The sequence below is a fragment of the Chlamydotis macqueenii genome, chromosome 18 (genome assembly GCF_036417535.1).
Source record: "Chlamydotis macqueenii isolate bChlMac1 chromosome 18, bChlMac1.mat, whole genome shotgun sequence".
Classification (NCBI taxonomy): Eukaryota; Metazoa; Chordata; class Aves; order Otidiformes; family Otididae; genus Chlamydotis; species Chlamydotis macqueenii.
The window spans coordinates 3828017-3852650 of record NC_141573.1 but is presented as its reverse complement, the minus strand read 5'-3'; the positions used below and the strand labels follow the sequence as shown (position 1 = coordinate 3852650).

The following is a 24634-nucleotide window of genomic DNA, read 5'->3' as shown; positions in this document are numbered from 1 at the left end:
AATTCTGAACTGACTGAGAAATATACCTGAATCTTGTCTGCTTGGTGCAAGTCAGTAAGTTTCACTGTTTTGTCGTTACAGTTTATAATGGCTACAGTAGCAATTATGGAATTAACTAAGACATTACTTCAAAGCTGCTGCTTCTCATAATTGAATGTGTTATATTCAGATAAGATAACGTTCTGTTTTTTGCTTTAACCTCCTTGTAATGGAGGGAAGCTGTCCCCATGTCACTATTCTAGCTTTTTAAGAAAATAAATTAGTAGCACGAATAGTATAGCAAGAATCAATGGAATTTTATTGTATTTCCTCTGGTTTTTAATAATTAATAACTATTCCGTTTGTAATTAATTAGGTGGAGACTGTAATTGCAAATGATGTCTTGAGATGTATATAAATCCTATCTCTTTAAAAGCACACTGAACTTCAATCAAACTAACACTCTTAGCGCAGGTAATTATCATATGAATACACGGTAAGTCAGGAAACTTTAGACAGTGATTTTGAGTGAGGAAAGTCTGAAGGGACAGGAGAAGATGGAAGCTTTGAAGCAGTGATTTGCATTTGAAATGTAGACTTTGGACATAGCTTAAGGGAAACTGGGGAATGTGATTTTGGAGGCAAGTAACTATCGAGCCATACTAATCTAGCTCACTGTATTTAAGCAATAGAAAAACAGCTGAACTATCTGTGAGGAAAGGGAGAAAGAGGAGCAGACTGTTTAGAATGCATAGAATGCTTACCATCTAACTTCCTAAATTGTCTTATAATCCAAATTGTACGAGTTGTCACAGCCATGTCTGAGAATGGGAGGTACTGGTCTTTGTGAGGGTAGCATAAGCAAAACTGGCTGCTGCTAGGATAATGAACTAAGTAACTTACCTCACTTTTGACCTTGTCAATTGAAAAAAAACAATCTTCTGGAAACTGAGGCAAGAGGTATCAGAAAGAGGAACAATAGGCCCTCAGGGGAAGTGGGAGGTTGCCTCTCCCTGTTCTTTGTATCATAAACCTTTTATTCTATTTGCAAATCTGGTCTGGAATCTTCAACCCCAAGCATTTAAGCTTATGGACTCTCTGATAAATCTGCCAGATGAGAGATACTGGACCTGGTTCCGCAGCCAACCCTCTTTTCCTTTTTATCCTAGAGCGGAATCGTTCAGTGGTTCCCTGGCCCTACTTTCTGGGGTTCTTGTGCATCCTGCTGCCTCTCTGGCCTAGCTATATCCCTCTCTGCTGCCTTTGTTTGCCTTTAGAACATGAGTTTGTTGGAGGGAGGAGGTGGTTTCTCTCCCCTCGCAACTACTTTTTGCTGTCAGCATTGGAAGGAACATGGAAACATTATTCTCTTTCAACAGGCCAGGTATCTCCTTAAAACTCCGTTCAGAAAGATGATGAGGGTTCAGTTTCATGGTCTGTATTCATACCAAAGATCCACAATGAGAAGCTTTTTCCTTTTTTTTTTTTTTTCCAAAATATTTTTTTGTCCTCACTGAGTTCACTTACACCACCTTCATCTTTGTTTGACAATATACTGCCCAAGGCAAACTCCCTACTTAACTCTGTCCTCAGAGCGAGATACACCTGTTGTGTACGTAGTACTAGAAGCAAGAATCCCTTGGGGTTTGCCTCCCCACACATCACAAGGTTAGAAGAGGAGTTTTAAAACAAAATTGTAGGGTGTACAGTAAGCCCAAGTGAGTGGGGAGATTTTTTTTTGGTTTTTTTTTTTGGTCAGACTACTATTAGTGAAAATGAAAGGAGTGTATCTTGAGTCGCTGGAAAAGGTTGCCACATGAAGGTTGCTAGGAAAAAAGACAAGCTGTAAACTTCTGGTGCTAGTTCATCTCAAGAATGCAGATATATGTCAGATATAACTCCTCCATGAACAATTTAAAGGTCAACATAAAGGCATGCTGGCTTCTTAAAGAAGTGCACTGAGATTGAAGGTCTTTGATCTTGACAATGTGGGATCAAACCATCGCATGAATCTGAACTTTGTAGTTTCAATCTCCTCAACGTACCCTCAACATCCCCTTATTGCTCTTTGCCTCTCAACACTCTCATTTTGCAGATCAAAGGGAAAATGACTAAGAATTAGCTTGACTATTACTTGCTCTAGAAATTGTATGTGTTTAAAGAGTCCACGTTGAAGAAATGTTATCCTTCGATAATTATGAAGTAAGATTAAAGCTGAGATCATCTGTTCATTAGAGGACCCCAGAGAAATTCCAGGGGAATTTTCATGCTGGAAAATAAAAAATTGCTACTCTTCAGCCTAATAATCAGACATTAATGGCTGCATAGAAACAGTTTGCTTTGTTTAGTAAGACTAAGAATTACTGTTGCTATCTAACCTCAGGTCTACCGCTGACTTGTTTGTGGCAGAGGGTAAACCACTTCTGTAGTTTCCCATGATTGCTACTTCTGAGGGAGTTAAAAAATTTATAAAGGTCCAGTGTGCTAAGACAATAAAAACATTGCTTCTATTACTGCAATCAGTCTGGAGCTTCTATTGAGAAAGGCCTCCTGTTGTTTTGTTTCTCAGAGGTTAAAACTGCTCAAGATGCCTGCTGGGATATCAGGCTGCAGGGTCAGGGAGGCAATTTGGTGCTGAATGTCTTCTATTATGTGCTTATTACTTTTACATGTTAATTGTAATGGTTTTTCCTGTATTCTGAAGTTAGACATCATGAGTGGAGCTGATGGAAAATCAAGTTTTCTGTACTGGAATTCAAGAAATGCCAGTTCCCAGAAACAGGAGTGAACTTTATCATAGAATGGAAATTGATTTTCTGAATTTCCTGTGAAAGCAAAAGTCTGAGGAGAAAGGAAAAAAGCAGCACTGTAAGTCTGAAATAATTAAAATAGTTCTGTTTTGAAAATGTAGAAACCAGGCTATAGTTGTGATTCCAAGTGCACAGCTCATGGGTGAGCCAGGACTCTAGGGCTTTTTGGCTACCAGCTCTCCATTAGCCCTGAAGCAAGTGAGTGTTTCTGAGTTTGCAACTCTTCCAGAATCTGTGCCACACCTTTCAGAGCTCTGCTCAGATCTTAGCTTCATGGCAGGGAGCCTAGCAGCCCTGAGTGGCCCCAGGTTTTCAAACTCCTGGGTTTTGGCAAGGAGCCTAGATTCTCCAAGGACCTGGGCATGGCTCCTAGCTTCACAAAACAGGGAGAAGCCCTGTGAACAGTCATGACTTACAGAATCCTGATTTAAGGGTAGGGAGACTGGATGTATTAGCGCCTTCTGTACACCGTTTTCTTGCAGTTATGGTCCCTGGGAGGCTGGGCTTTCTAAACTTCCAGCAGGAAATTGCAATTTTCAGATCTGAAGAGATTTTGAAATCTTAAAAAAAAAAAAAAAGTAAAAGTATATTTGAATTTTGTATTGCTGCATTTGTTGGAGGGTTTTTGTTTTTCTTGTTTTAATCTTAGCATTATACTGAGTCCCTATAACTATCACTGTTAGCCTTCTGAGAACCTGAGTCCTGTCAAGTCTTGTGATGCTGAGCAGAGATTCATTGTTTTTGTTCCTATCTCATGCTTCCACATTGTGCCTTTGGCAGCATTTTTAACATTTGCAGCATATATTGTTGCTTTTCTTCTGCTCTCAGACTCTACGTGAGCAGCTGCTCCTGGTCTCCTTGAGCAGAAGAAAAAGTGGTCTGCAACCAGTGCAAAAACTCATTCCTCAGCAGGAGCCTAGGACTGTGAGCTCTCCTCTTACACTGAAATCCCACTAGTGAGCACAGCACATCGGGATTCCAGGAACTTGAGAAGTCTGAGCAACTCTGGAAATGCAAGCCAGTAGTCAGCACTTAACACATCTGTTTCTGTGCCTAGCCCAATGCTGAGTGAAGACCTGGCTTGTCAACTCAGCCTGTAGAGTTGTGAATGATGTGTTTGATTGTAGAGGTTCGAAGCCAAAACTGCAGCTTCCACTGGGGTAATACACATCAAGGGGAGAGAGATGTATCTCATGGAGTCCCTTCCACAGCAGCAGCTAATATTATAAGCTTATTTCATCATCACAGAATCATAGAATAGTTCTCTGGGCAACCTGTTCCAGTGCCTCACCACCCCCACTGGGAAGAATTTCTTCCTGGTGTCTGATCTAAACCTGCCCTCTGCCCGTTTAAAGCCATTACCCCTTGTCCTATTTCCTTAAATTATCCTTTAATACTGTATTGAAACATGTCAAAGCCACAAGTTGTCTCTTTCTTCCCATGTAGTGTATAACCAGTTGCTAGTGGCATACTCTACCTTCCGTGCTGTTATAATAGACGTGGCTCCGAAACTTACGTTTGGTTCTGTTACGGCTCTTTGGATTTGGGATCTCATCCCTTAGGCTGATTGCTACATGATTTGCGCTTTGAGCAGAATTTCCAAGGTTAGTGAGTGCTTGGAGCCCAAATTGGTTTTGGACCAACAGTCCTCATCTTTCTATCTGGTGAAAAAAAAGACTATGAAAGAGCTTGGAGGGGGCACCACATGGAAACAATACAGTTATTCCAACCTTGCAGGCTCAGTGGCAGTACTTGAACAAAATAGTGCTTGGCAGCCAACCCCATCTCAGAGCTGCTGGCTCCCTCTGTAGCCTCTGGCATGTCCACTTAGGGTTTATGCAATACAATTAACCAGTCTACAAAACAGAGTAAAACCTACTTCATATGGGGGCTAAGAGTTTTAATTTAAGTAACAAGATCATAAAAAGCAGTGGGTGTAAGGCCACAGTCTCCATATTGTGTTTTATACACAGCACTTTTTCAGAGACTGGGGATTCCCCTGCTGCCATAGTCCTTCCCCAGCTCCTTTCTGGGCTGTTTCTACAGTCAAGAGTTGCCATCTTTTTATAGCAGTCTTTGCCTTTCAGTACTTTCAATCTAGGAACTTTAAAACAACAGAGACAGATAGCAATAAAAATGGTGTCTATCATTGAACAAACCCTTCCCCATGTTACTGAGTAACTAGCACGGTATAAAGAAATACTGTCAGAACAAATGGACTCAAAAGGTAATGACAGCTTATGTGAAAAATAAACCCAGCAAACTTCTGTGTCCTACTGAACTTCAGAGGATGTATGCCTATTTTTAGGTATATACACACATATAAAACTCATTCTATTTTCCACAGCCTTTTTTTTTTTTTAATTATGATTTACAGTAAAGAAAACCTTCCTTGCTTCTTGTAAAAGAAAAATTTATCAGTAATACAAAAGCTCACTAGGAACCAAACACAACCAACCTCCAAAATAAAAGCACATCAATTCCACTTCACAACCTGGACTGAACAAGATACAAAGTTAAATCCTAAACATGGATTCACCTTTATCTGATTCACCATAACTGCCCCATCCCTTGCCCAGTGCCCATGGAAAACACTGAAGAGTCACAGCATGCTTTTTAGGCTCACTGGGGACGGCGCCCAAGGCCAGGGACCAGCAGAGATGGCGTAGGGCAGGCTCCGTGGGAGTGTTTGTCCTCCTGAAATGGCTCCTGGGAGGCTGGGACCAACCACGCTCCCCTCTGGCAAGGCCTCCGGTATAGCACTGAAACAGTTAACTATACTCCCAGCTCTATGAAGTTGAATTAAAAAGTGGACTGATTTAAGTCTGAGGCTGCAAATGCAAAGGATTTCTTTAAATTTATTTCCTTCTGCATTTACATTTTTGCAAGGAGCTCTCTTTATAAATGCATTGCTGATGAATATTGAAAATATTCTTGGGCACAAGTATCTTCTTGCAGTGGCAGTGCATCAGAGGCTTGGCTGGTGGTTACTCTTCAAAGACTCAGGAGGCGTTAAATGTACATTTAAATATAAATGTATTTAGGAAAATCCAATACTAAAATGATGTGGATCTCATAATTATTTTAATTAAAGTAGAAGGAAAAGCTTTTTTAAAAACACTGCAATCCTGTTTTGTTGATAAAACTTTATGAATATCCTGAAGTAAGCTGCTTTCCCCCAATTTCTCGTCCACTTTGCCCTAAAGCACGATGGCCCCTGCGCAGCGAGGGGCACCCACCCATGGCAGCTGAGCCAGTAACACCTTGAAAAAGCCGGTTTGCAAAACAGCGCAGGTATTGAGGACCGATGGCCAAACATTTTGAAAACACAGCTAACAGGAAAGATTACTCCGTGAAAATAAAACTGTTATGCAAAGCAGTTTCTGGGATTCCTGCGCAGCAGAAACGCGTTACCAACACTCCTTCAGCAAAAGCAGATTTTTAAAGCAGGGTTTTTAAAACACGATGTACAGCGTGAGCTGTTCTATCACCTGCCTGCAGCCTTCGCACCCGGACCCAGGTTTCTGCAAGTTTAAGGGCAGTAACTTTAAAAACAAAACAAAACAAAACAAAACAAAAACAACAACCCACAACAGCAGGGTAACCGCGAGAAAAAAAAAAAAAAACAAACATTTTTAGCACAGGCGGACTTCGTCTTGCCGTTTACCACGCGGGACCCTCGCTACGCGTGTGCGCACCTCACCCCTGCCTCACGGCGGAGCGGCCGCGCCAGCGTGCGCGTAGAGGCACTGACACGACTCCCAGGGAAAGGGCGGGCGAAAAAAAAGAGGAAAAAACCCCAAAAAACAAACGGGAAAAATCCCCCGAGGTCGCCGATTTCCAGCCCAAGCGGCGCGGCAGTGCCCCCTCACGCAGCGGCGTGAGGGGAGAGCTGGGGGCCGGAGCCCGAGGCTTGCTCGCCGCCAGCCGGGGCCGCACGTCCCGGTCCCGGTCCCGGTCCCGGTCCCGGTCCCCTCCGCAGCCCCCGCCGCCCTCCGCCTTCCCCCGCTGGCCGCCGGGCCGGGAGGAGGGCGGGGGAGGGCTTTCCCACAATGCTTTGTGGGGACGTTGACAAGTGGATCCAAGATGGCGTAGAAAGTAATGACAGGTAAGTCAGGACTTCCCCATTCGCCCCCCGCGGGGGCCGAGGGCGGCCGGGCCCGGCTGGAGGGGGGCTTCGAGGAGGCCTCGGGGTACCCTGGGTGCCCCGCAACCGGCTGAGCGGCCGAGCGGGGGCTGCCGGCCGGGCCGGAGGCTGAGCGGTGCCGGCTGGAGAGGGCCCTGTGTCTGCGGAGGGGCCTGCAGCGGCAGCCGCTCGGGGGCTGTTTACGGGCGGGCCGGGCCGGAGCCCCGGGGGCTGCCGCGCTCTCCCGGGAACCCGCAGCCGCCGGCGGTCGGGGCGGCGCGGCCCAGCGCCCGGCGCGGCGGGGTCAAGCAGAAGGGCCAGCCTGGAGAGGCGGAGATGCCTTCCACAACCCCGGCTTCCCCTGGCTCCGGGGGTGCTCCCTGAGGGAGGAGCGGGGGGGATGCAGAGGGGTGGGAGTCAGCTTTGTTTTTGTACCGGGTGGGGCGGGAGGGACCGGCCAGCGACAGCCAGGAAATAACAATAATAAAACAGGAGTGAAAAAATGGTTTAGGTAGGGCTTGTTGAAGGATGGAAAAATAAATTGAAAGAATTTAACAGCTGTTGTAAAATCAACCCTCGGAGCAACGAAAGCTTGGCAGATAAGCTCATATTTTTGTTTTCTGCAGGAAGGCTTTGTCAGGGCCCGGTGGCTAGAAGTTGGGAGGTCTAACACAGACCCTGAGATCACCTTTTGAACCATGCAACTGCTGTGAAACTGAAAATAGCAGAGTTTGTACTGCAGGTTGTGATACAGTTCTCCCAACAGAGACCATACATATTTATATTTTTAGGGCAAATTCCCAAGTAGTGGAAGGACATGTTACCCCTTCTGGGGTGGGTCACATACTTTTGTTAATTTCCAAATGAGTGAAGTTGTTTGGCTTCAGTGTGTTGTTAGTCAAACTGTTGTTGTTTGATTATAATAGCATAATTAAACATATCATTGATGGAAATTAAGAACTGCAGGAAAATAGTTGCAAAGTTGCTTTCCAAGTAATGACAAAATGAGTTAGGGGTAGCAAGGTAGTAGGATTTTTGCATTATCAGGGGTACAGCAAGCTTGAGATGAAGTTTTAAAACAACATAGTATATTTCACTTTTTATTGAAGAAATAAAATAATTCAGTTGTAAGACACAAAAATGTCCTAAAATTAGTATCCCCATTGACAGATTGGGTGCCTCATGGCTAGTCTTGTTAGGATGGTTTGAGTTGTTTGGGTCTTCTAATGTTCTCCTTAAAAAATAGTTTAACTGAAACAAGGCAAAGGGTAAAGTATTCCCCCCCCCTTTATTTTAAGAAAAGGCACACTCCTTTGTAAAAATGAAAAAAAAACCAAACCCAAATGAAGTGAAGTGATACTTGGCAAGTTCGCATTGTTTTCCAAGCCTGATTGGTAGAACAGGGAGGTTTTAAAATAACGTGTTTTAAATTCAGTTGTTTCAATACTTTTGAGTCATAGCAGATTGTGAATGAAAACTTTTTTAACTTTTTTTTTTTTTTTTTAATTGGCAAAGCTTGTTTGATGGGACAGTCTGGGGCTACTGGTCCTCTGTAGTGAGGAGCTGATTTTGAACATGTGGTTGAAACTTGGGCAGAGTGTACAAATGATCGACGTTCCCTCCCCCTCCTCGGGATGCAGACTGAGGGATTCCCTCTTAGATGGATCAGACTTGGGTAGGCTTAGCTTTTACAGTGCAGAAAGTGTGAGTGGCAAAAGCTGAGTTAAGCTTTTTTTGTTGAACTTTAATTAGCAGAACAGTTAATTGGCAAGTCAAGGAGCATTTTATGTGTTGTTACTGATAAAATTGAGTTCTCTTTGTATTTTTTTATGAAAGCAGAAATTGCTTTTTTTTCTTAATTGAAATCACGTTTCTATTATTACTCCTCACCTCCGTGAATTTTTTTGACTTATAATACATGCAGAGGGTGTATTTCCCCTCCTTTAATTTGTATGGCCACTGCTTTTATAAGTAGTCAGATAAACTTTTTTTTTTTCGTGGAAGAGGCCTCTTAAAGCCATGGCTTTAGGACTTGAAAGGTTGTAATAGCTGACTGGGGGGAGTGGGGAGGTTTTTTGTTTTCCTGGGTTTTTTGGGGTATTTTTTGTCTCTCCCTAGCAGACTACAAATTAAAGGGAGATGTGGAAGCAGCACTTCAATCTGTAGTTTGTCCCAGTTCTGCTTCTTCATCTGAAATGGAGGATCCTTTCCCTTTGTGAAATCTCATTGATTTCAGGGAAGTTGCCTGTGGGCTTTGGGGTCGGTATTAGTAGATCTGGTCGCAGGAGAAGGGCTGTAGTTTGGAGAGAACTTCTGCTGGAAGGTTTGATTCATGGAGAAATTCCCATCTCGAAAAATGTAAGCAACAGTGTCTAGAAGGTTTGAAGAGGTAATATTTCCAAGTGGATAGGGTACAGGCCTAGTGCTTGAAAGGACAGCCTGATGCAAATCACTTCACCTGTTTATTCTTCCTTTTGAAGGAATTTAAAATAGGAATAGTGAATCTTAACAACTTGTAAAGAGTCTTGACGCCTGTGGATGAAAGACACTGTGTAAGAGCTAGGCAATATTGTTACTAATGCTTTCCAACTCTGTTAATTCAGTAGTCTTATGAAATATTTTCTCCAACCTTGGCAATTATTTTTGTTACTAAAAATCCCCTTTCCGATTACAGCTGAATATTCTTTCTGGCTTTCAGTGTGTTTTTCTCTTTTTATTTGTTGTTGACTGCCATCTCACATTTGCTACCATGCTTTATTGTAGGTGTTTTCATTTTGGTAATGGCAGAAGCAATTGTTGGAGCAATTCAGATTATTAGTTGAAAGCCCTTGAACCTTCCATCTCACTGGCCTTCCCTCTTGAGGTCAGTGGTGCCTAGATAGGTCTGGTAGCAGGAGTAAAATCTAAATTAGAAAAATATTTGTAATCATTTAAATCCTGTGTACAGCCTGAATAACTAGGGAAGGCCATGGGAGCTGACTTGGACAATGACGGATGGTGTCATTTTGCTCTACCTTAGGGATGGAGTAGTTGGCATTCCTCCTGCTTGGGGGATCAGTAGGCCGGGAATCCCGGTAAACATGAATCCTGCCCTTACCTTTTTCCTAGCATTGTTAAAGACTCCTTCCTGGGAGCAGATCCCCAGTGTTCCTCTTTGTGCAAGGTTGCTAGTGGCTCATCATGAGGGAGAAAATGGCAAATTTTGTATGCCCTGTCTTCCCTCCTGCTCACCTGTCATAGCTGTTTAATCATTTCTCACTTCTTTTGTTGAGGTGCTAAGGCAAGATCCCATTATCACTACATGGCATATGTATTTTTCCCCTTTAAATGGAAGTATTATGGGTTAGATTATCAGAACAAACAAGACCTTCCCTTTTTTTTGTTCTTGTTTGTCTTGCTATTTCTTCTGTGGCCTTTGGCAGTAGTCAGCCCTTGTGTTTATGTATATCAATGACATATATTTAAAGACATTGTTCTTTGTATATTTGATTTCTTGCTCCCTTTGGATCACCTCTGTGATTGTCATTCTTTTTTCAGCAAGGACGAAAAGAGAGAGAATATTTAAAAAGAGACTACTTTTCCCAAAGTTTGCACACAGCATTGGTATGGAATAAAAAAAAGGAATGCTTGGTCTTCTGGAGATTTTGACTGTAAAGTAAACACTTGTTTTCTCCTAGTATTTGTTTTGGTGAAGGAAGGAGGAAAATAACTAAACTTTATAGATAGTGAAATTTGCAATTTGCAAGGTCAGACCGCTCTACAGAAACAGACCAGCCTCTGGTGATTTTATTATGGTGGTATTGATATGTAACTCAAGTTCCTTATTCAAAAACAGTCTTGTTTACTGAGCTTTCATCTTTTCTTCACACAAATGTTTACAACATGAGGCTTCAACCAGAAGCAATCACTCATGTCTGAGAAACACAGAGAAATGAATATTACTGTAGGAAAAGAAATGCTTAGGAATTTAAGCAGGGAGATTGTAATTACCCATGGGTGAGAATTTGTTTTTCTGTTGCATTTCCATTGCACTGCTAGTTGAAGTTAAAGGATACTTAATGTGGCTATAACATAATATCCAAGTATTTCTCTAATTTTATATGCAAATTAATTGTCATAAATTTAATAGAAATGCACTGGTTATTTACCCAGTCTTTTCTTGGAATCCTCCAAAATACCAAATTGCAGACTTATTACAGGAAAGCCGGATAAGAAATCATAGATTTCAATATTTTTCCTTCTTAAGTGTAGTTTTTGCTACACTGAGAGGTTCCATTTAATGGCTTAAAAGTTTGCGTGGTTACTATGGCCTCATCCTACTTCTGAATGAGTACAAACTGTCAAGTTTTCCAAGCGGCATGGAGTCTTTGTCAGATGTTAGGAGGCTCGTACTTTAGCAAGAAGGTAATTTAGAATTGACAACTGAACTATACAGCTTTTCCAAGAAATGCTAGATACACAGTGCTGCTGAGTCGGTAGCAAGAGTTTTTGTAAGTGATTTTTATGTAAAGAGATGTTTTGGAGATGTTACAGTAAACTGTTGTGTGATTTGTTTCTGCTGGTCTCAGGAAGTACCACTTGCATGAAGAATGATTTGACTGAGGTAGATGTTTTTAATCTTTGTTTTGTATGTCTGGGGAAATACATTTCGTGATCTCTTCTCTGTTTGTAAGCAGTAGGAAGGATAACAATTCTCAGAGTTGCAGTGGTTAAACATGGGAAGAAAAGGAATAGAATTGTGTTAGGTATGAAATTTTGAATGTTGGAGTTACAGGAAGGGAAGGGTAGAAATGTGAGCAGCGTGGGTTCATCTGAGCTGGTTTTATAGTAGCGTAAATGTTATTTAGAAATGATCTTACAGTCTGTGAATTTCACAGGGGTTTTTTTTCATAGTTATATATAGCAAAAATACTATATTTATCAAGACACTAAAAATTACACTGCTTAAATATACTTAGAAGATCTTTCAAACCTCTTCAGACACCATGGAAAAAGGGAAATACGTAACACAACAAGAGCTGTTTCTGAGAATCTTGGTTGTTAGTAACGTGGCATGAGTGTTTAATTTGCTGGAAAATATTTAGCGGTTCAGCAAACCAAGAAAGTAGCAAATCTTTGTGGACAAAATAAGTGGAGAATGCCACAAATGAAAAGCATAGTGGTGTTGGCAGCATATAAAATAATGCTTCTTCCTTATATACCTTCTCACTTAATGTAAGATAATCAGTATTTTTGTAAGTGAAAATTGCATTTTATCCTGAGCTAATTTTGGGAGGGACGGGGACAGGCAGTGTGCTCCTGTTCCCAAGTAATGTTTCTTTGCAGCTCTCAACTAAATTCCCCATCAGCTGGCTGGTATTCCCAAATACCGTTGACCAGCCACGATATCGGCCTTGCATCTGCTCCTCTGCCATCTCAGGAGCCAGAATTTGTTGGGCTTTTCTTATTGTCTACACAGGGAGGTCGTTAAGGGCGATGGTTTTTTAGCATGCTTCTGAATTTGCCCTAACGTAGCTGAGTGCTGTGGGTATTTTATTGAAGCGATGTTTTTGATTAGAGTTGTTTGTGCTAATGGTTTTGAGGTAACTGCACTCTGACCATATCTTAAGACACTCACATGTTTGGAATGGTGCAGGACATTTGCTTTGTCGTTTGAACTGCCTGATATTACTTGGCTGTAGTTTTGTTTATATTTATTTGGCTAGGCTACACACCGCTTTTCTTCTTCCCAAGTTTTGTCAGAATTATGCCGTTAACCACAGTAGGATCGTTACTCATTCCTGCTGATGTCTGTTCTTTGAGTGGGGTTTAAAATACGTGACTGAATCTCTAATGTTCATTTCAAAAAGAATGAGTAGGGTGAATGTCACTGGGAAACTTGTGATGTTTTGGGTAGAAGTAATGGTGTTTCCCATAGGGTTTGCTGTGTGAGGAGAGCTTAGGAATCTGTATTCTATTCTCAGGAGAGGTGTAAAAATGGAACCTGTTGATAGTATCATGTTTGTACATTTGAGGAGAGGAAACAGGGATGTTATAAAAGTGGTATAGTTAATGCAATTGAAATACAGAGTTAGAAGACAACTCCCCAAACCAGGCTTAGCTATATTATGCCAAACTATTTGCAGCACAGTCATGTAAAAATGAATTTAAAAGATTATTTATAATAAAGATAGCAATTTTTAGTGGTGGAGTTTAGCTGTTGCTTTGAACTTTCAAAACAGCACACGAAAATATCATACACAGTTACATAATAGGTATGATTTTGGGAAAGATGTGTTTGGAGTATCTGTGGGTGGCATGATTGTGTTACTAAATCTGTTATGGTAGGACCCTTTTGTGCTAAGCACTGTATAAATGTGTAACAAAAAACTCAGTCACAGTATTATTCACTACTACAATAAATTTAAGTTCATTTTAATGCTGCAATGAAGACTGGGGTATATCCAAAGAAAATTTTCCTGTTTTGTGTCACAACTGTGGCTTATTTCTGTGTTCGATTTGCGAACTGTGCACTAAAACATATTCGGCATGAAGATTTTTACATTCTTTTGCCTCTTGAATGGATTAAAAGTGTGTTTCATATTGTGTAGCTCAAATAGCAAATTAACTTAGGGCTTTTTTATTTTTCTTTGTCCAACTGTAAAACTGTGATGTATACCTGTAGCATCTGCATTTGCACTGGTGATCAAAGCTGTGTTTTTCACACAGATGTCCTGGTCATAGGGATGTGCTGCTTTGCAATACTGGGACATGGCAAGAGTAGAGAAAGTTCTTGTGTGAAAACGAAAGTTTGACATTTGAGGAAGGGCTGTTTCAGGATCACTGATCTCTGTAAGCAGACAAAACTTGGATTGAATCACTGAGCTTTGGAGTTCGCACGGGGTTTTACAAAAGGGGATATGCTGTGAGAAATGGTTTCCTAATTTCAAAAATACTTTCAATGCTGAAATACAAATACAGCCATATTAGAGGAAGCTGCAAGTTGAATACAAGACTGAAAGTTAGGATCTGCTGATTTTGATTCTGTCTCCAAGACTGATTAAATCAGTGAACTCTGGCAAATGAACTGTGGTCAAGTACTTTCTGAAGACAGTGCTGTATGAGTGGCAAGTTGAAAGAGTGTAATGGAAAACTTTGTGACATGTGTTGCATTAAAATTCTGCAATACATTTGTAAATATCTTGGTATGTGTTTTGTGTTCAAATGATGCTTGGGAATCTTCTTTGACTCCCCTTTGCATTCCACAGTTTTGTACTTGCTTGGCATTTTGAAAATTAGGTGACAGATGTTTAGTTGCATATAGACAGATGTACCTATATATCATACAGCAGACATTTCTCAAAAAGGACTTTTGGCATTATCTTATGACTCAGTGGAGAAGAATATTGGCAATTGCATGACTATGTATGTCCTTAAGATTAATGGTGTTCACTTTTTTTGGTCAAAATTGTTACTAAACATTATAATCTGAAATGTGCAGAGACACTTGGGAACAAGGCCATGTTCAGTAATTCAAGTGTTTAAATGAGAGGCTCTGCCACAAGTGGGTTATAGTTTTAAAAGTTGTGGATTGTGATGTTTAAACCAGCTTTTAGAATATGAATGCTGTATTCTTCTGCAAAGTGTGTTTGAGACTTGTAAGTTGGTGCTGCTGCACAGAGAGGTGGCTGGTCGTGTAGTGCTGATTTTTCCCTTTGTTTTTCTCTGGCAAATTTCATTAAGAGAAGCAAAGATTAAATTATTTTTCTAATGCATTTTTTAAAAGTAAGTAATTGGTGATGTTGTTATGGGGATAAAATGGTAACCATGGGACAATATTTCAATTAAAATGCCTACATCTTGGATAAGTGTGAGAAACTCTACTCTCAAAAAGCAGTAAGAACATATAGGTATATGAAATACAAACTGCAGCTGTTAACTAGTTATTATGAAAGACTGTTTACGTGAAGATTTTCTATGAAGGAGCCAAAAGAACTTTAGGTGGGGCAGAGACACCACCTATTATTATGTTGCTTGATTCTTACTGTGACATACTCCTCGTTTCAGTTGGTTATTACTTGCCAAATTTCAGTTATTTGGGTTGAAATTTCCCATGGTAGGTGTCTATCCCAGGCTGACTTTTTTGGTGATGGACGAGTGAGGGGTTCTGCAAACACAATTCAGTCTTTTCTCAAAAGTGGGCAAAAAAATATATTATGATCACAATAAAATAGGGAAAAAAAAATCTTATGTCCTCTAGTGCTGCTTTTAAAAAGTTGAGATGTGGTATAGTATGGTGTTTCTGCCAGGGATATACTTGTTATCAACCCTGCGAATAATCTGCTGAGCGTTGGTCAAATTAGCATTTAGTACAAATCTAAAAGATCATCCCTGCAGTGCATATACGTCAGCCTGAGCTAAATGGGATTTCTGTGCAGTTTGAAGGCTAGGGCTTCTGCGTTCCTGCCTGGTCTGATTTTGGACAAGAATGAGAGCACAGAAAATCACCCTTCTGTACTCCCAATAGCCAGTTCCTCTTTCCTAGCAGCTCTACCTTCATGCAGCATGGAGGAAGCAGTGACTGGATTTCAACAGAAGGTGCAAAATGCAGATTTTTGCAGTATATGTAGAATAAATGTGGAGATGGGAGTGGCTGAACAAGGAGATTGAGGTTGAAAAATACCAGTGTTAAAAAGAAATAGAAGGGAGGCTCTGCTGTGTGGGTACATCTAATTTATTTTATAATGCTAATACAGTTGTTTGTTGGAATACAGTTTCACTATTTGCATAAATTAGAAAGTGTTTAGGAAATGGAGTAGGGAATAGCAAAAAAAGAAAAAAGGCAGATTGTACTTAAGCCCTGTCTTTGCTACATTTCATTTTCTGTATTTCTAACGAACGCTCCCATGTTGTGATGGAGAGAAATGCTGAATACTGGTCTGTCACTGCAGACACTGGGTGTTCCGCTTGGATCGTACAAAGGGCCATATGGTACAGGGCAGCGCATAATGGGGAAAAATCACCTTTAGTTGTCTTAATCTGAATATAAGAAGTTTATGGAAACTTTTGGCTTTAATGTGTTTTAACGTCTTAATTCTTTGTAGAATGGGAATAATGTCAGGAGAGTAAGGATATTTTCTTAATACTTACGAAGTGCTCAGCTACAGTATTTGAAAGCTTTATTGAAAAGTTAGTGAAAACATTAAAATGCAGTCTTGAGAACCAGACTTGAGTAGCGTGCAGTAAATAAGGCCTTCGGCCCTATGCTGAAGTATTTAAGGTGCCCGTTAAGCAGGCAGCCTCTATCTGCCTGCTCATTCCGCCAGGTAGCCCCTGGAAAACGAGGGGAGTGACTAACGCAGTTAAAGGCTGTACCGTAACGCAGACACGCAGGAGGGCCATCCTGAGCTTGTACAGATACTTTAGTCATTACACAGCCTTTGAGTATTGAACTTTACAACCTAGTATTTGTAATTTTAAGGAATGGAATATGTATATATAGGGGCTTTGTGTAACTAGAAATCTTGTCTCTGTCAGTTATGGATGGCTTTCAGACAAAGCCAGTACATGCCAGGTAGATGCTGTGCTTTGACTTGCCATCTATTTCGCTTAGTTTAATCAAGATAGGTAATGTTTTTAGATAGCCGTGTGAAAAAAGGATCTTTAAAAAGGCAGGAGATGAAGATATTGGGGATACTTACGTGGTGGATGAGGTGGTTACAAGTGCTGAGGCCATGAGTTATTTTCAGATTTTGAGCCAAAGATAGCCAGTTTGTCCATGTGTAAATGCTGCTGCTGGCTGTGTAGGTGGTCCTTTCTGCTGCTATTTCCAAAATGAAAACAAGAGAGATTAGTAAAGGTAATAAAGTGTTAATAATTACTTAATAAAGTGTCTGTACTGAAATCATTACTGGCATGCAATAAAATCTAACTCATTACTATCTGTGATGTATATAAAGTGATTTAAGGAACACAGAGGAACCATCTGTGGAAGACATTTGCTCTTAATGTCAATTGCTGCTATATTTTTGTAACTACTGTTATGTGAATGGTAAACCACCCACAGGCACTTGTTCCTGTTTCAGTAAACGTGGCTGTGTTTATTCTATACATTAAGTTTGCAGGATCAGACTCAGGGCTCCATTTATATGGCCAGACATCACTTGTCCTCCTAATTTATGGTGCTCTCTTTGGTTTTTCAATGTGGAAGGATAATCTAAATATTTAATGGTAGGGGACATAATGAATCTGTTAATTCCTTTTTTCCCCCCGTCCTGAAGTCCAGCATGTCATGTTCCTTAGAGGCCATGTAGCAGAAGGTCTTGCTGCTGTTATGCTATATAATAAAACCTTGAAATAAGCTTTCCTCGTTCTGTATGCTCCATTTCATATTTAACATCATTTTTGGAATTTAAAGTAGGGTCATTTTGCCTGGAGTTGTACAACATTAACCAGAGTAATTCAGTTATTTCAGAAAACTGATTAGATTGTCCTCTCTCAAGGGTGGAGACTTTTGTATTTGTTCTGTAAGGTGTGCAGTACATTTCTGAGCACTCTGTATAACTGATAGTACTGACTTCAGCCATAACCGCAATAAATGAGTGCATAAGATGTCTGCTATTCTATCTTTCTTAAAATAAAAAGCAAAAGCACCTTTCATATCATTGCCTTTTTCCTTCTGTTCCGTTAAGTCTTTCACATTGGTATAGTGCACTATCATTATCTACTTTCATTTTATTAAATGATTTCTGAGTGTGGGATTATTTATGATGTATATGTCATGACACTAGGAAAGTGCATTTTTTCTGTGTGTAAGTGGCTTCTGTATTTTGTGCAGCTTGTTTTATTCCTTCCTGGAGGCTTGAATAAAATGCTTTTTTTTTTTCTTAAGGCAAAGATAAGTTTATTTTATCACTCTAGGTAAGGAAAATAAATAGATACTTCATTTTATTTTACTAATCTAAAGGTACTTGAGTGGTATTTTGCAGTAATACAAAAACAATTACATAACGTGCCTTAAGATGGGATCACTAGAGATGCCAGAGCAACTGTATATTATGATTTAACAGTAGATAGATGTATTATTTCTTATTTTAGTATACAGACTGAGGAATGCAGTTTGCTTGCAGAGTCTTGATAGTTGAATTTCAGTGAGCTATGATTTTAAACTGTAACATTGGCATGTTCACAGTAGCTAACATTTTGTAGTGTAGTATACTCAATGTATTATAATCAATCCAGATTATTAAATGAACCCCAATCTTCCCATGCCTATGTAAATTACAGTATCTTGTCAGTCTTTTCCTGATAATTTTGAGTGAGAGGGAACTAGAAGACTCTTCAGTCACAGGGATTGTGTCTGTACCAACTTTCTGACTTCCAAATATTACTTTTCTCTATTATGGACACAACAAATTTTTGAGGCATTCATATATGAATTGCTTACATCTCAATTTTACCAGTAACAAATTTCAAAAAGCTGTGCCGTATGTACTGTTACTGTCTGTAGTGTAAAAAGTTTGGAAACTCTGCTTTAGTGAAACCTGGAAACTACTGGATGGATCCTTGAGCAGTTAAGCTAATGAATGCAGTTTATGGCTTTTATCATTATGGGTAAGACAAATAAATAAGATTTTTCTTTTACTGATGAGTGATACTGTAGTACAGTGCTGTCTCTCTTGCTGGGTAAATGGCAGCACATGGCAGTAACTGATAGGGTAACTGACTCCTTCATATCAATAAGAGACTGAATTACAACTTTTCCTTTCCCTGGGTGGACTTAAAAATCTGGGTCTCTCGTATCTGTCTTGTTACCTGTTTTTCGTAAAACTTGCAGCATCTTCGAGACCCTTTAGACTTCTGTGAAATTCAGTACAAATTGACCTGAAGTGCAAAAGTTACTGAGGAAGGACAGAGCAACCATGCTCAAAAATAGATCTAGTAGATCTCTTCTTGCCTCTGAAAATGAATTGCTCGGAAGCTATGATAAAACAGCTGTCTTTTCTTGACATATTACCTGGATTTATTACATATTTAAAACTTGTGGCCAGCCTTTCCAATTTGTGAGAAGAGCTGAAAAATCACAAAGGATTAGGAAACGCAGCGTGATCACTGCACGCATTTCCTTAGAGAGGGGCAGGATGAGTTGAATTCCTGCCCTGCTTTCTCTGAGCCTGTGCCAGCTTGACCGCAGTGGGCAACGGAACGGCAGTCCCTTCTTCTCTCCTTTCCTGCAATACAGTGGGCTCTTAACAGGAAGACACAGCTGAATAGCTCTGGCAAGGAATATTTGGGTACTTACTTCTCACAGCAGAAGTGTTTGAAGGGTTATGGATTGTAATGGGAGGCAGCTGGAGAGGCTCTTCCCCTCCATGTTCCTCAGGGCAATGGGTCTCATTCATTTGTTTCAGTTTCTGAATCCCAGGATGTGGCTCTTGAAGTATATTCAACTGACAGCAAATTCCTACCAGTCTCACTGTAGGACTGTGAGTTGAACATCACTGCTTTAGCATAAATCTTTACAAGAGATGTTAATGTCTGGTTAAAATATGCAAATATTTACTGACTTGTCTACTGTTTGTCAGCTTGGCATGCAAGACCTTGGATCTGATCCTTCTGTCTTGGCAGACATTGGGAATTTTGCCAATAACATTAATAGGAACAGCATTGTGCCCTCTAATCTGTTTGTTTATGAAGTACAGCGAGAGTTATCTGGCTAGATGCTTTATAGTGAATTGAAAAAGCATCTGTTTGAATTTTTTTAGGGACTGTCACATGCTTTCACTTATCATTATCTTAATGCATGGACCCTTTGATTCCACTAAATACATCAGTAAGCTGTGAAGCATGAAAGTGCACAGTCATGAGTTAAACTGCTGTGAAACACTAAAATTTTAGTTCATGATGTTCTTTCCTCCTACATTGACTTTTAGTTTGAAGTTGGACTCATCAGACTGTGGAATAATTCTTCAAAAGCCTCCTGTGCACCCAGCAGGCGTAGTGTTTACTTGAAAATAAATGACCGTGTAGATCATGTTGTTTATCGCTCTTCCTCCTCAAGCTGTTACTTCTGCCTCTCCCGGCCCCCTCTGCAGTTCTGGAGGGGAAATGTGCAGTTTTATTGGGAGATTAGATTTTAGTTACTCTTTTCATGTTTGTTTACAAAAATCACTTTGGAAAGAAGGAGAAGTACTCATCAGGATTATTAAATCTGAAAATCGTTGTTTGTAGGGAAAAAAGAAAAAAAACCCTCACAGTTCATTGAAAAAACCACCAAAGTTTAAGTCGCACACCACTGGGAATAACCAGATCTTTTAAGTGATACTTTGTGCAAGTTAAGCTGAGCACGACTTGGCCTTCGAAGAAATTAAGATCAGTAAGTTTTCTTCTACTGCAGTGTTTTGAAAGTACAAAGTAAAAAGCCAAGGTTTAGACCTCTGGATTAGCCAGTGAGGAAGAGTTGTGTAAGCTTCTGTGTGTGCTTGAGTCAGCGTGATGCTTAATGTAATATCAGGTGGAATTCACAGGCGCTGTGTTTAAATATTTTACTTAAATGCATAAATCGGGAGCCTTTCTGTAGCCAGTGGGGCTGCTGTGAGATGATTCAAAGCTAAGAAATGCTTTGAATTGACCACTGATAATAAAGGCTCTGTTGATAAGACATTGTGCCTGTATTTGTAAGGCAAGTCCATCTATTTGAGATGTGTAACTTTACATAGTGGGAATATACCTGTTTGCTGGTTCCTCAGAATTCTGAAGATGTATTGAACTTTTCTATTAGAATAAATTGTTACTCAAATTTGAATTTAGAACTCTTCTGGCATGCGGTTCTCCAGGCCATCCTTAGAAAATGAATAATCCTGACATTTGTTCTGTTACATGCTTTGTATTTTAATCTCAGTCTTACAGACAGAAGTAGTGAAGTGTGTAAGTAAAGGTGGTTTGCAAAGAGAGTTGGGAATATAGCGCACACCTTGTGACACTTCAGCTTTCAACTCTGATCTTGGAGTTAATATAGAAATTCCAGTTTTACATTTGAAATTTTTGAAAATAAACATTTATAGAACTCAAATTTCCTTTGACAAGTGTCTCCATTCCTTGTGTATTCTGAAATAATTTTAAACATGAGTAGGTCAGGTACTACAATAGACTACATCTTAAGAAAGCATGGTTACAATTCACATTCATGTCTCGTTTGCTAATTTAGGCACAGCTCAAGGGAGCAGAACTAGGAGCACGGGTTTTTAAAGAGTCAACAGGAAGAGTTGAGTGCCTCCAAGGAACAGTTTAGAGCACCTGGACTGGAGTTTGAAGTAGATGGTGCAAATAGCCACTCAATGTGCCTGTGTCTGCGTGTATGGATATAAATAGAATTGAAGTGAAATCTGAGAGCCTGTGTGTATAATTTTCCATATGTTGTCCGCATACTGGTTTTCTCTGTTGCAATTACATTTTTCTGAAAGCAAGTTACGCTGCAGCAGCTCCTTATCTATCACTGTGTGCCATGGACTGTGACTTCAGCGGGTTTTTTAATTACACTCTGAAATACTTATGTGACTCAGTTTAGCCCAGTCATCCAAACAGCCTGGTCCTGACTTCTCTTAGCTCCACTTAACTTAATCCACAAGTTTTTGCTTAGGGTCAGATATGTCCTCTGAAACACTCTCTAAGTCCTCAAGTTGACCAAAGAAGTTGTGTGGCCTTTGCAGTACAGTACACCACTGCTGGGCGTGTAAAACCCAGCTTCTCCTCAAACAGACTAGTTCAATATTTATCAAAACAGCCAGCATAAGACAACTGATAAATAAAAATGTTTTTCTTTTGCATGGTGCCATGTTGGAGAAGAAGGGCAGGATAACATAGCTTTCCAATGTCTGTCAGTTGTGCTGGCCAGGTCAGTTAGGATGAGGTCTGTGTATAAACAGTTCTCCGGGAATAAACACACAGAAGCTCTGCTGAAGACTTTTGGTCAAAGGAATTTTGGTTATATGTCAGCCAGGAAGTGAGGAAATCAAAAGTACAGCAGAGTTCATGAAATCCTTTCTTTTCAGTCCCTTAGGAGGAAAACAGAATGCATATGGGAAGAACATCAATTAACTATTGTATTACTATTGAAGCAAATCATAGATTTGTAAAATTCAGTGTGGCCTAAAATGTTAGTTAAATTGAAATCAGTGTAATTTTTAGTTGATTCTAGAAAAGATCCTTGCATAAACAGCTTAAGAATACCTAACATTTATAGATTTGAAAATATGTGCTTAAGTGATCCCGCTGAGTGTCTGTAATGTTAATAGAATTACTCCATGAATGAATTTACTCATATGTATGGAAATGCAAAACCTACTTGCCTGTTCCTATTCTGATTGCAAATAGGGACTTATTTTTAGCAGAAAAAGAAATACCTGGATGAATGAGGTAATATTTTGCAAGGTCATTATTAAGACAGAAGCATATGTCACAGATTCTTACCAGGATGACTTCACAATATTCATGCTCATGTTCCTTCATTTTTGGAAAGGTACATTGTTGTGTCTAAGAAATTTTTATATAAATATTGTAAAGGGAGGGTGGTTTAAGTTAAACTTGTCTGAAAAATCAGTATTTCTTTGTTTCTATATCGATACTGCAAATAAAAATTTAAGAATGGAAGGGAACACATAGAACACTCATATAATGTATGAAAAGTCTTATTTACGTTTCTACTGTATGTTGGATTAGGCGTGTGTTAATGAGGAAAGTGAGATAGTGATTTATTTTTCTTTTAAGGAAAATGTATTTATTTGACCTTCAGATTAATTTTTGAAGTTACTTTACTTTACTTCGGTTAAAACCTGAAAATATCAAGTATGAAGTAAGTTTTTAGCAGTGGATTCTTAAAGTGGGCTACAGATAGTTGTTTGAGACAATCGTAATAGTTGATATATAATCACAGATATTGATAGTATACTGCTTGCTAAAAAGGAAATGAGAACTCTTATGTTTTATCCTCTTTGAGTTATCAGAACATGTTTTTGTGAAATCACTTTTAAAGTACAATGTCTCTAGGGATGTATATAATATATTTACATATTATGTCAATGAAGGGAGAATGTAGATAGAGATTGTGGAAGTGGTTTTCTTTTGTCCTGGTGATTTGCATTCTGGATAACCATTTGTCTTGGTTTATTGGCTGATAATCTCTGTCTTGTATACAGATTTTTATTACAATATTTTTTTCCCTTTAAAAATAATTACTTTAAAATTATTTAAGAAGTTTATACAAAGGTGCTGGTGTTGCAGGGGTATCTAGGCTTTCTCAGACATAAATGGAATAAACTGTGAGAAGGAAGAGACAAGTGGTTTCCTGTTGACCTCCAGTTCTTTCTCATTCATCCTTGTCCATCTCCCCAGCTGGACAGAGTGGCTCCTTCCCCTGAGAGTAGGTGAGAAGTGCTTTCAGGAGAAAAGTGTCTTGGGTTAAATGGCTGCAGGCTCAGAGAAAGAGCAGTTGGTGGATGAGTTGTATTACTTCCAAAGCAAAGATCATGTTGCCAGTGAAGACTCGAAAGCCTCTATGTACCAAAGTGCTTAACTCCATGCTGACTTTACAATTTGAAACCACTACTTAATATTGTTTTGAAATCAGTCTTGGGCTTACATACTTTATTGAATTATAATCAAAACTAAGAGCTGGGAGCAATGGAAAAAAAGACTGCGAAGAGGTTAGTTAGTGAGAAGGATTGGGGTAGGAAATGCGAATGGCAGAAAACGAAGGGGATGTGACGCAGCACCTTGAGGTGGGAATGGAAGTTGGTTGGCAAGTTGTCACTGCCATTATACAGCTAACCAACATTTTATCATCCCCTCTGCCCCACTCTAGGATTTCTGTCTCTGAGTCATGGCAGACAGAAGACCAGAGAAGTCATGTGAACAAGCATGTGAATCTCTTAAGCAGCAGGATTATGAAGTGGCAGTGAAGCATTGCACAGAGGCTCTCCTTTCCCTCAGCCAGTACCCCCCAGCTCACCTCCCGGAGGCATGCCAGGCAGAAATCGACCGCATCAAAATCGAGACTCTTCTGTATAGAATTGCTTCCTTTTTACAACTTGTGAGTGTGACTCTTTAATAGTATCTAGTGAACTGGAAAGAGCAATCAAACATCTTGTACTGTCAAGATTTAAATAAAATTCAGTGTTTTCCTGTGATTGGCATGTTGGTTTGCCACAGAATCCCACTTGCTAAAGTGTATATAAAATTTCTGTCTTGCAGTTTTCCCTGATCTATTTATTTTTCAGGATTGAGACCTCTAAGTAGTTTGGGTCTGAATCACAGTTCTCTAAAAGAATTAAGTACTTATAAATAAATAAATAAATAAACTCCAGGAAGGCAAAGTATCTGGTTTTAGGGTATTGTGTTTGTACAGTTACACTGAGTTACATACCAAATTACCTTATCTTTAAAGAGCATGAAATTAAAGTTGCAAATCTAAACACTCAAAAACCAAAAATTGAGAAATGCAGGAATTCAGGTAGCCAATTTGTACCTAATTTAGCTCCATTTGCGTAGACCTAGCATTAGTCTTTTAATACTTGATAATATGCTGGTTTTCCATTGCTAGGCTAGAACATGTCTGGTGAAAGGTCTAACTTTTAGACTCTGGTAGATTTTTAATGGAAATGTGAAAACCAGAGTGTTTGTAAAGTTTTGTAAATGCAAGGCAAGAGGCATAACCCTGAATTGTAGGTGATCCCATTGCAAAATT

General features: G+C 39.7%; 1 protein-coding gene across 5 annotated transcripts in view; it reads left to right on the top strand.

The window, feature by feature from the left end:
- Positions 1-6725: 6725 nt before the first annotated feature.
- HELZ (helicase with zinc finger) overlaps positions 6726-24634 on the top strand; it is a 90216-nt gene continuing 72307 nt past the window's right edge. For 3 of the 5 annotated variants that reach the window (XM_086762167.1, XM_086762166.1, XM_086762165.1), the window contains exons 1-2: positions 6726-6897; positions 23753-23980. In XM_086762167.1, the coding sequence (XP_086618293.1) occupies positions 23771-23980 (210 nt within the window). In that variant the 5' untranslated portion in view covers positions 6726-6897; positions 23753-23770. The remainder of the gene's footprint in view (positions 6898-23752; positions 23981-24634) is intronic. The other 2 variants (XM_086762168.1, XM_086762169.1) reach the window with 1 other exon arrangement.